At 42.0% G+C, this 12,375-nt stretch overlaps 1 protein-coding gene across 6 annotated transcripts in view; it reads left to right on the forward strand.

Moving 5' to 3' along the window:
- The window catches only part of epha7 (eph receptor A7), a 387,886-nt gene extending 383,238 nt beyond the window's left edge, over positions 1 to 4,648 (forward strand). For all 6 annotated transcript variants that reach the window (XM_063033193.1, XM_063033210.1, XM_063033201.1 and 3 more), the window contains one exon: positions 4,126 to 4,648. In XM_063033193.1, the coding sequence (XP_062889263.1) occupies positions 4,126 to 4,240 (115 nt within the window). In that variant the 3' untranslated portion in view covers positions 4,241 to 4,648. The remainder of the gene's footprint in view (positions 1 to 4,125) is intronic.
- The last annotated feature ends 7,727 nt before the right edge of the window (positions 4,649 to 12,375 follow it).

Raw genomic sequence — 12,375 nt, forward strand, 5'->3', positions numbered from 1 at the left:
CAGAGCATGAAGGGATACGGAAGAAGGCAGGAGATTAGGGTTGAGAGGAAAATTGGATCAGCCATGATGAAATGGCAGAGCAGACTCGATGGGCTAAATAGCCTAATTCTGCTCCTATATTTTCTGATCTCATGGTCTTCCAACCAAACACATAGGGATAGGTTGAAGATGAAATGTTCTGTGTTATCTGCCCTACTTGGTCCCAGTGTACTTTTCTTACGGATCTATCATGGGAGAATGTATCCCTTTGTCAAGTAAAAGTCAGAGGAAGACAAAACCGTAAACTCAGCGCACTCTCTTAACAGTATTTGCTCTACAAAGCCTTATTGATCTTTGATTTAAGACTCTAGATTGGTGTTCCCAACATTCTTTATGCCATGGACCTTTACCATTAACCGGGAGGTCCGTTGACCCCAGGTTGGGAACGCCTGCTCTAGATTTTATCTGTATTTATAGTGAGCTATTAAGAACTTTATCACTTAGAGATTTTGGGGGTCAGTATCAAAGTGGTAGCATAACAGCACAACACTATTTTCAGCTTGGAGCATCAGTGTTTGAATTTCAATTCCAGCATCTTCTGTAAGTAAATCTGAACGTTATTTGCGTGTGCACGTTGATTTCCTCCCACAGTCCCCAGATGCACCGGTTAGTAGGTTAATTGATCATTGAAAACTGTCCTGTGATTAGAGGCCCGTGGTTGGTCAGGAATGACCATGGATGTTGCATCCTAACTGTCTACGTGATATGCAAGCCGTGAGATGGAAAGCAAGCTGTTGCCCATATAGCAGGCTCCCCCTCTCCACACATCCGATAAATCCAAAGGAACAGCAGCGACCTATACAGTTTGGTACCAGTGGTGTTGCAGGTGTTGCAAGTTTGAGTTGCATTGAATTCAATGTAGGACTGCCTTAGGGACTCCAGCTCCATATTTTTCCTCAGGATTTACTCCCAAAGCTCCCATGAGGGGTACCACTGCAAGGCAGCAGAGGTTTGACATCAGAGTGCCCCTTCTCCTAGATGAGCTGCCCACCACAGCTGATGAGCCAAATCTGCCCAAAGTGACTGGTTTTAAGGCACCAGTAACCCAGTTTTGCCCCTCCTCTGGTCAGTAGAAATGGTTCTGCTGGGCTTAGTAGCTAAGCCACACATGAAGGCCAGGAGCTGGCTTGGTTCTCAGAGGCTATTTGAGATGCACTCCACTGGAAGAATTTAATAGCTGTTGGGAGCTTACCCCCACTGCCAGTCCCCGGCTATAACAACATTGAGGAATCTGTGATGAGGCTAGGGTTAAATTGGTGGGTTGGTGGGTGGCGTAGCTCATTGAACCAGAAGAGTCTGCTCCGTGCTGCGTCTCTAAATAAATAAATAAATCTCAATCTCCTAGGAAATTGAGGATTGGGAATGGCAGCAATGGCAGGAAAATGGTTGCCTTGGAAGTGGGAAAGGGACTCTGAACAAATAAAGGAACTATAGGTTGTAGTCTTGAGAAGTCATCTAAAGTGATATCCTGACAGCTGGATGCCTGACAAGAAATATTAAAGGCCTTTCTTAAGAAAACAATTAGAGTATAATAAGAATATATGTTGTAGTGTCACATCATTGCAGGAAGGTCACAGCTGACAAATCAATAATGATATGAGGACAATGTAAATCTCTGCTTCAGTGCACTTGATGGAAAATTGTGATTATTGGAAGCATATAGAGGGAAACTGTTCATCCACAGTCCAACACTCCCCATCTGAGGCACAAGTCTGCTTTCCAGTGTGTATGGGTGGAGGAAAGTGGAACAATTACTCTTGCATTTTTGACTTCCCACAAGCATTCAAATCTCATGACTTCACTGAAAGCCAGACATAGTAAATTGGGTAATGAATTGGATGGATAATGGAAAACGGGAGCAGCTATTAATAACGGCACTTTGGATTGGGTAGCAGTGGTCTTTGGAATACCCCAGGGATTGACCGTTGGGGATCACTGCTGTTCATGCAGTGAATGTGACCTCGGTAAGCGTATTGCATTTAAAGTGTGGATATATTGCCAGTTTGTCTGAGGAAGCAAGATGTGCAGAATAAAGAGAAAATTCAATGTCACCCACAGAGGCACAGGTACTGAACAGTGAATGGTAAACGTATTCAGTTTTGAGAGATCTGGGGCAATGCCAAGACTGCTTAAAAGGAGTAAAACTAATTATAAGGTTGGAAATAATTCGGAAAATGTGAAGCTCGGGCAGTTGATGGTTGGGTTGAGTTATTCTCTGTTCTTGGCAATTTACTTGCTAACATTTTTTCACCATACAAGGGGACATCATGAGTGCCCTGTTGATTGTGGTGTGTCCTCCAAATATACTTATCAACCAGTTCCCTTGCATGCTGTGTGTTTGCTTGTGCCATGACTCTCACTGATGCCAAGTCGAATTTCTTGCCCCTCTCGATCTTCATGGGTAGAGACTAGGCAGAGCTGGTCATGCCGGTTTACACCCAGTTGATGTTCATGGATCCACAAGGGAATTCTTAGAAGTGTGGTTTTCCGGGAACAATTCTGTAAGGAAACACATAGACTTCAATCCTATTTATATGCCGATGCAGGCAAAATTCCAGACCACTACACACGATGTTTGCCACGCAGCCAATCCGTGACACATCACAAATGAGTTTCTGAAATGGCAACCAATCAGCTGATTGATAAGTATATAAAGGCCAAGCATTTGGTGGACACACCACAATTAACAGCACACTGACGATGTCTCCTCGTATGGCAACAAAACGTTTGCAAGAAAATTGCTAATTATAAAGTATCGAGATTAACAGCAGGCAAAAAGGTACAGGGGTTTTGGTGCTGGTAATGACTAATCAAATATTAAGCAGATTCAAAAGATAAATGCGCTCTCACTGGAAAAGAGTAGAGAGAACCAATGAAAGAGTGTGGAACTGGAGACTGAATTGAAGGTGCAGATACTGTTCTGCATCATTTACCCCAGTGGGGTTTTTCCAGGGAATAATTTTAAGGTGATTGGAGGAAAATGTAGAGGGGAGGTCAGAAGTAAGTTGCTCCGCGTGGTGGGTGCATGGAACGAGCAGCCGGGGTGGTGGTTAAGGCATGATACACAGGGAGATTTAAGAGACTCTAGGGCACACACAATATGCTGGAGGCTGTCAGCAGGCCAGGCAAGTGGTGTCGACGGAAAGGAATAAAGGTCGATGCTTTGAGCCAAGACCCTTCATCAGGACCGGAAAGAAAGAAGCCAGAATCTTAGATCCACAGGGAAGTGGCCACTGAGTGTATGTTCTATCACTGTGAACCATCTTTATACAATATTGAAGTTATATAAGACATTGGTGAGGCCTAATATGGAGTATTGTGTGCAGTTTTGGTCACCGACCTACAGGAAAGATGTAAATAAGGTTGAACGAGTACAGAGAAAACTTACAAGGATGTTGCTGGGTTTAAAGGATCTGAGTTATTAGGAAAGATTGAATAGGTTAAGACTTTATTCCTTGGAATGTAGAACATTGAGAAGAGATTTGATAGAGGTATACAAGATTATGAGGGGTATAGGTAGGGTAAATATAAAGAGGTTGGGTGGGACTACAACCAGGTGTTAAGGGAGAGAAGTGAAAAGTTTAAGGGAAACATGAGGGGAAACTTCTTCGTTCAGTAGATTGTGAGGGTGTGGAACGAGCTGCCAGCACAAGTGATGCGTTTAAGCTTGATTTCCATGTTTAACCAAAGTTTGGATAGGTATATGGATGTTAGGGGTGTCGAGGCTTATGGTCCCGTGCTGGTCAATGCGAGTGGGCTGGGAGTTAGAACGCTCTATTCTAACTTGAACTGAAAAATAACATTTTCACAGATTTGACATGGTGTAGCAAAGTTCCTGAAGGAAATTTCTGGGTCGGAAAATATCCTGGAAGTTTTCAAATAGCAAATACAGGTACAGGAGAGAGAAAATAGTCAGAAACAATCTGAACTAGCGCTCTGAATAATAACCTGCATGTTCTCACTGCACAGCCCTCACTGTACTTGTCATAGACTTCAGAGTCTGTAAATCTTATGCATAAACATTGATTTAACCTTGTCCATTGTTTTAGTCCCGTGCGGCCTCTCACTGTGCTTTGTATTCTACAGGGACGTGATGAGCTTGGGGATCACGTTGGTTGGCCACCAGAAGAAAGTAATGAGCAGCATTCAGACTATGAGAGCCCAGATGATGCAAATGCACGGCACAGGAATTCAGGTGTAATGGACCTTATCTCCCCATGAGCAAAAGGGAACGGACCTGGGGGGGGGTGAAGATACCATCTGCTGCTCGTACTGTCAGTACTCAGCACTCTTCTAAATTTCTTTCTGAGACGGATCAGAGATTCAGGGGAAGGTGTGCAACGATGTTCCTCCAAGTCGCTGAAAGAACAACGAGGTCCTTTAACAGCAAGGGCGACTGGAACATGCGCATTATGAAGAAACTACTACCTGTAACGTTTAGGACTTTACACCGAAAAAAAGCATACAAAAAAAAACACAAAACTTCAAGAGTTCTAACCTCCTTTTTTGTCTACTGGGCTTTTAAAAAATGTACATATCAATTTATGTAGACTATATTTGTCAAAGACACTCCTTATATTATGGTTTACCTATTAAATTGTTTTCAAGACTCGTGCTTGCTGAATGGTGTTCATTCAGCCATCTTCTTACTGACTTGCTATATTGGAAAGCTACCACTTGCGACCCCAGTTCTTAAATATTCATCCATTTATTGCTATCTACCACTTTATGATACCTACGTGATGATACTGAAACTTATAGGCCATGTTAGACATTGTAATTTAAATTTAAAAGGCTTTCATTTTTGGAACTTGGTTTCTCAAGAATTCCATCCGTTTGCTGGTAGGAGTAAGTTCATTTACTGAGACTTTAGAAAAGACTTTTTCTAGTTTCTGAAACTTCTATTGACCTTTAAGATAATAGGCAGAAAGAAAACGTCAAAGTAAAGGGAGCTATTATGAAGAAAGTGTGAAGGTTCCATGAAACAGATCATTATTTTTTAAGTACAATATCAGCTTTTCAGACCTCCTAAAAATAGCATGGCACCTTAGCAAATAGAGTGATGACAGAAACATTAAAATATAAGATTAGGAGAGAAAAATAAAAACCTGCAATCAATGGTCAACTAAGTGATTAAAAAAAACTAACTAGTTCGACCCTGGTCCAAACAGAAATACAAAGTACAAAATGGAATGTGACAGGAAGGAGAATTGAGGTACCGTAGATCAGATATTAGATGTATGTTTCAGACGAGCTGTGGGGATTGCAGAGCATGGCATAAATATGAGCCTGCCTGAAGGTTTGTAGATCCATTGAAGAATTTAGGCCATAGGACCGGAAGACATAGGAGTCAAGTTAGGCCATTTGGCCTGTCAAGTGTACTCCATCCTCTTGGAGATGGCTGAAGCAATCAAACTCTGATCAGAATCCCTTTTCTTAAGGGGAGTATGATTGAACTGCTTAAATCCTGAATGTTATCAAAGCAACCCAGTCACTTGGGATTTTGCTATTTCTACCCAACCACAGCAGAACTGATGGTTATCTGGTCTGCAGAGACTGTGAGAAGATTCCAAAGAGTGGAGCTGTTTGCTTTTGATCCTGTCATGAGAGATCCCACACATCAGATTAGAATTCCATTCCATTGTCTTGACTATGTGGGATGCGAATGATTCTATGTAAAAGTTGTAATTTATTTATAATGTCTTTGTTTTGTTACACAGGTCTGTCTGTAGTGAACTCAGTACTCACCGAAAATGCACTATATTTTTCTATTTCACTGACAGAGAATCACAGACAATTCATTTATTTTCAGTTGTACATAGTATTGACTAATATGAATTTAAAAAATCACATTAGGACCAAAGAAGGTTGTAGTTTAGCAAACATCTAGGCAAAATATCTGAAGAGATGCCATTTTTTTCAGACTTTTTCCAGACCATGTATAGTGTTTTTTTTATATAATTGCTTTCCCTATATCGTGTTTATATAGTCTATTATTTATTTCTGTTTGGTTTAGAGACAATGTCCCTGAAATAGCAGTGTCTTGCAGGAACACCATCAGAAGACCAAGGTGTGCCCAGAAAATGGCAAAGATAGATAAGCGATTTTACCTTTTTCCTTCAGAGTACTTGTGACTACACTGCTAAAGTCACAGTAAATATGGTGGCACTCCCTCAGAACTTCAAGAGACGAGTATAATTGCCAAATGTTTCCTTTTCTCACAAGAATACCATGAATTCTGTTGAGTTGAAATCAGTACAAATATTTCATTAGAAGTTTCGTGATTAATCTGATGGTCTTATTTTTCAATTGTTTGTAAAAGACTGTAAATATATTTTTTTGAAAACTATCACCATGATATCCAATGAGATTTATTTAAACTGACAAAAATGGACTTCCCTATTGAGTAATATGCATTCTGTTCAAAGAATCAAAGTACATTTATTATCAAAGTATATATGCAGTAGACAACCCTGAGATTGGTCTTCCCACAGACAGTCACGAAACAAAGAACCATGGAACCAACCTGCTCAAGGAAGAACATCTAACCTGAAACACAAACAAGGGAAGATCTGCAGTTGCTGGAAGTCAAAGTAATACACACAAAATGCTGGAGGAGTTCAGCAGGCCAGGAAACGTCTATGGAAGAGAGTAAACGGTCAATATTTTGGGCCGAAACCGTTCATCAGGACAGGGGAAAGAAAAAACAGATGAGAATTCAGAGTAAGTAACTGGGAGAGGAGAGGAAGGAGTACAAGGTAGTCGGTAATAGGTGAAACTGGGAGAAGGGGAGGGGTGAATTAAAGAGCTGGGAATTGATTGGTGAAAGGGCTGGAGAAGGGGGAATCTGATAGGACAGGACAGAAGACCATGGAAGAAAAGAAAGGGGCAGATAAGAGGATAAGGGGAGAGGGAAATGGAATGGGGAGGAGGTGGTGGGGATAGAATTACTGGATGTTTGAGAAATCGATGTTCATGTCATCAGGTTGGAGGTTACTCAAACTTCCGGTAATTGCCCCCCCCCACCATTCCTCATTTCCATTTCTCTCTCACCTTATCCCCTTACCTGTCCATCACCTCCCTCTTATGCTCCTCCCCCTTCCCTTTCTCCCATGGCTTCTGTCCTCTCCTATCAGATTTCCCCTTCTCCAGCCCTTTATCTCTTTCACCAATCAACTTTCCAGCTCTTTACTTCTCCCCTCCCCTTTCCCGGTTTCACCAATCACTGACTACCTTGTATTTCTTCCTTCACTACCCCAACCCCCCCACCACCTTCTTTCTCTGACCTCATCTCTTTCTTCGATTCCTGAAGGGTCTCAGCCCAACATATCATTGTTTAATCTTTTCTATAAATGCTGCCTGGCCTGCTGACTTCCTCCAGTATTTCGAGTGTATTAAATACAAAACACTCCTCCCCCACGCACAAAAAAAATCATACAAATGGCAACAAAAAATACCAAGTGAAAACACAGAATCAAACAGCATATGCCAGTGCAGTTCAGCTCAGTGTTTATTATCTGATTCAAAAATCGCCCAAAAGTAGTAACAAAGAAGAGCGACCAAACCCAAAACACACATAAACCTAATTTAGACTCCAAATCTATAGTCCGTGTCTCCCTTTGCCTAATCTCCCCCATTGAATAACTTACTGGTTTCTGTTCCCCTCCCACTTCAGTCCTAAAGGGTCTCGGCCCAAAACGTGGCCTGCTTATTCATTGCCATAGGTGCTGCCTGACCTGCTGAGTTTCTCCAGTATTTTGTGTGTCCAGGATCTGAAGAATCTCATTGTCTCTTGAGTTCCCTTTAATCTTCCTGAAATTCAAATTATTATACAGTCACCATTGAATAAATTATCCAGCTGGGAAAAAAAGATGCGTAAGGCTTACATTTATAAATTACCTTTTGGAAACCTGGGAGAAAACAAAGCATTTACAGTCACAGAGGTACTCATGGGAAGTGCATTCCTTGCTGCAGTGTGGGAAAATGGCAGATAATTGGGACACAAAAGGCTTTGACAAACAGCAACACACACAAAGTGCTGGAGGAGCTCAGCAGGCCAGGCGGCATCTGTGGTAATAAGTAAACAGTTGACATATCTGGCCAAGGCCCTCCATCAGGACTGGAAAAGAGAGCGGAAGGTGCAAGAATGGGGGGGGGGGTGGGGGAGAACAAGCTAGAAAGTGATAAGTGAAGCGAGGTGGGTGGGGGATAGGGATGAAGGAGAAAGCTGGGAGGTGAAAAGTGGGGAAGCAAAGGGCTGGAAAATGGGGAATCTAACAGGAGAGTGGGAGAAAGGGAAGGGGAGGAAGGGGAAGAAGAGGTCAAGAGGGGCAATGAAGAAGAGGGGAGAGGAAGGGGAAAAATGTCTTCAATACTGTAGTAGCAAAACTAATGCAAAACAATTGCGGCTACACTGCGACTGTCACGGGTCGTTATACTTGTATGACACACCCTCAGCTCCAATGAAATGATTGTTCCAAGGAGTCAAGTTCCTTATTTTGACCCTTTATTAGCAATTGACAAACATATAATCTTGAAGCAATATAAAGTGTTACCTCAGCATAGATGCTGCCTGGCCTGCTGAGTTCCTCCTGCATTTTATGTGTGTTGCTTGGACATACGGCATCTGCAGATTTGCTGTTGTTTGAGAACAAGGCATGAACTGGGTGATGGGAGTCCTTAATGATGGAGGCATCGCTCCTTGAAAATGTCCTGGATACTAGGCTGGTGCCCACGATGGAGCTGACTATGTTTACAACTCTCTGCAGCTTATTTCAATCCTGTACCCCAAACCAGGCAGTGATGCTGCCAGTTAGAAAGCTCTTCTTGATCCATCTGTAGAAATTTACCAGCACCTTTGCTGGCATACCAAACCTCCTCAAACTCCTAATGAAATATAGCTGCTGTCGCGTCGCCTTTGTGGCTGCATCGATCTGTTGCGTCCAGGATATATCCTCAGGGATATTAACACCCATGAACTTGAAATTGCTCATTCTTTTCATTTTGATTCCTCGATGAGGACTGCTGAATGTTGCCTCATCATACTCTTTCTGAAGTCCACAATCAACTAGCTGATATAACTCATTCCTGTACGCCCTCTCGTCGCCATCTGAGATTCTGCCATCAATAGTTACGTTGTCAGCAAATTTATAGATGGCATTTGAGCAGTACCAAGCCACACTTTGCAAATATTTTAAAAAATTCTAATAATACTGAGAAGCTGAATTTTGAGTCCTTGAAAATGAATTGTTACATTGTAGAATCAGTTCAGAGTTCTTGTGAGTGAAGTTATCAATGTTAGAAGAAGTTAGGTTTAAAGAGGAAAAATATTCATAATATATAGGAGCAGAATTAGACCTTTTTGTCCTTAGAGTCTGCTCCACCATTTCATCATGGCTGATCCAGATTTTCCTCTCAGCCCCAATCTCCTGCCTTCTCCCAATATCCCTTCATGCCCTGACAAGTCAAGAAACTATCAACTTCTGCCTTAAATATACATAAAGACAGCCTCCACCGCTACCTGTGGCAATGAATTCAAAGGTTCAATTTAATATCAGAGCAATGTATGAAATATACATCCTGAAATGCTTTTTCTTCGCAAACATCCACGAAAACAAAAGTGCCCCAGAAATGAAGGACAGTTACATGTGAGAACCCCAAAGTCCTCCCCCACAGCTCCTCCATCCCGTGTGTAAGCGGCAGTGAGCGAGCAACGATCCCCTCCCTCTCCCCAGCAAAAAAGCACACCCACTACCGAGCATAAGTGTGAGCTAGGCGATAGCAAAGACACAGACTTGCAGTTACCCCAAAGACTATCGCATTTCATCCGGCATTCGACAAACCACAGGTTCCCTCTCTCCCTAGTAAGGGCGAAGGAGTTACCCCCCATTTTCACAGCGAGCAGGAGACATAACAACCCGCTGGTTTACAATGTTAAAAAGTCTGTTTTGTTCACTTTTTACAAGCTCTGTGCCTGAAGATCGCAAAGATCTCGGGTCTCTGGGCCCACAGCGAAAGATTTTCCAGCCTCCCTGATGACACACAAGTCTCCTGCCATGACACCGATCCTCAATCCTCCCATCTCCAGAGCCCTGAGATCTTAAGCTTCCAAATACGAGTGAGACTCTCAGGCCAAACCCTTGGCATGCTGAACAACAACAACCGATCCTGAAACCCTGAGAATGGTCCTATTCCTGCAAAGAACCGAAGTCTGCGTGTAACTCCAGGTCAAGGTCTTCAAAAGTACCCTGAAAGAGAAAAATAAAGATTTTAAAGATGGAAATAGAGCTGTTTCTGAAGATGCAAGCAAAGGAGTTGCCATTTAGTGCCATCTTAACTCTGCCTCCAATCCACAGATTCACCACACTCTCTGGCTAAAGAAATTCCTCCTCATCTTCGTTCTGATCTTAGGCTCGCCCACCATAGGAAACATCCTCTCCACATCCATCCTATCAAGGCCTTTCACCATGCGATAGGTTTCAATGAGATCCCCTCTCATTCTACTGAATTCCAGTGAATACAGGCCCAGAGCCATCACACGCTCTTCATATGACAAGTCTTTCAATCCTGGAATCATTTTTGTGAACCTATTCATGTCATATATACAGGACAAGGAGATTATTCTCAAAGATGATGGAATATAATGGAAATAAAAAGGAATCTGGTTCACAAAGGAGCTGGGGCAAGGGCTCAATGCCTTTCCCCACAAATATCAGGTGACAAGTAAGCTTGAATGAAGTGAAATTCAGTTGACCATCAGCAGATTTGATTCATGTTGAAGGAACATGAATGTTTGTTGCAGGCTCTGCAACAAAAGGCAAAAATACATCAAGATATACAAAAAAAAAGAAAGAAATGCGAAAGGTCTCAGAAGTAGCTCAGCAGATTCACCTACAATAAATGACTTTGTGGTCTATTTCATTACGATATTGATTGTCTTTATGTAAGGAAATGGAAGTATACAGAAAGATAAAGGGGAAAAAAATCAATCTGTGAAACTGGACGCAGTTATTTCCTGGAAGTACAAATTAATTTCAATTTGAATCCAGTACATGTTTTATTTATTGAATTTTAATAGGATTATAGTTTTGTAACTCTTGCTGTATTCCCTACTACTCAATAACAAAATAATAAGTCCCAAAGGCTGCTGCCTGTCAGAAAATGATGGCTTTATTCTAGAAAATATTCTGCAAGATTCAACTTGTGTGGGTGGAGTTTGGCACAGAAGCAAACAGCAGGCACCCCATTAGGGATGCTGTTTGTTCCAATACTCGTTCACTGCAGCACATAAGGGGAATATACGTGACACAATTCCATGTCTAAAAGTAATGCTGACAGGCAAATAACCCTCAACAAAAAAAAGGTTAAAAAAAAATCCATATTGACACAACCGGTACAAATGAGTGTCATCTTAAAACTGGGGCATTATTTGTGCTTTTGGAACCTTACTCTGAGGACGGTCGTCAGATCATGCGGCATGCAGTGATCTTTAATAACATGAGTCGATTCTATTTTAGCTCCTTGGCGTTTCATATTTAAAGATTTGCAAGAAAAATCTAGAGGAATCGTCTTAACGAATGTTTCAGAATTCAGAATTAGGTTTATTACCACTGACATACATTGTGAAATTTGTTGCTTTGTGGCAGCAGTGCAGTGCATTGCATAAAATATACTATACAAGAAGAGATATACAGAAAAAATTAAATCAGTAGTACAAAAAGAGCAGAAAAAAGGGTGGTAGTGTTCATGAGTTCATGGTCTATTCAGAAATCTGGTGGCAGAAGGGAAGAAGCAATACATTAGCAAATTTGCCGATGGCACAAAGCTGGGTGGCAGTGTGAAATGTGAGGAGGATGTTATGAGAATGCAGGGTGACTTGGACAGGTTGGGTGAGTGGGTGGATGCATGACAGATGCAGTTTAATGTGGATAAATGTGAGATTATCCACTTTGGTGGTAAGAAAAGGAAGGCAGATTATTATCTAAATGGAGTCAAGTTAGGACAAGGGGAAGTACAACGAGATCTAGGTGTCCTTGTACATCAGTCACTGAAAGCAAGCATGCAAGTACAGCAGGCAGTGAAGAAAGCTAATGTCATGCTGGCCTTCGTAACAAGGGGAATTGAGTATAAGAGCAAAGAGGTCCTTCTGCAGCTGTACAGGGCCCTGGTGAGACCACACCTGGAGTACTGTGTGCAGTTTTGGTCTCCAAATTTGAGGAAGGACATTCTTGCTATTGAGGAAGTGCAGTGTAGGTTCACGAGGTTAATTCCCGGGATGGCGGGACTGTCATATGTCAAAAGATTGGAGCGACTGGGTTTGTGTACTCTAGAATTTAG

Source organism: Mobula hypostoma, chromosome 2 (genome assembly GCF_963921235.1).
Source record: "Mobula hypostoma chromosome 2, sMobHyp1.1, whole genome shotgun sequence".
Classification (NCBI taxonomy): domain Eukaryota; kingdom Metazoa; phylum Chordata; class Chondrichthyes; order Myliobatiformes; family Myliobatidae; genus Mobula; species Mobula hypostoma.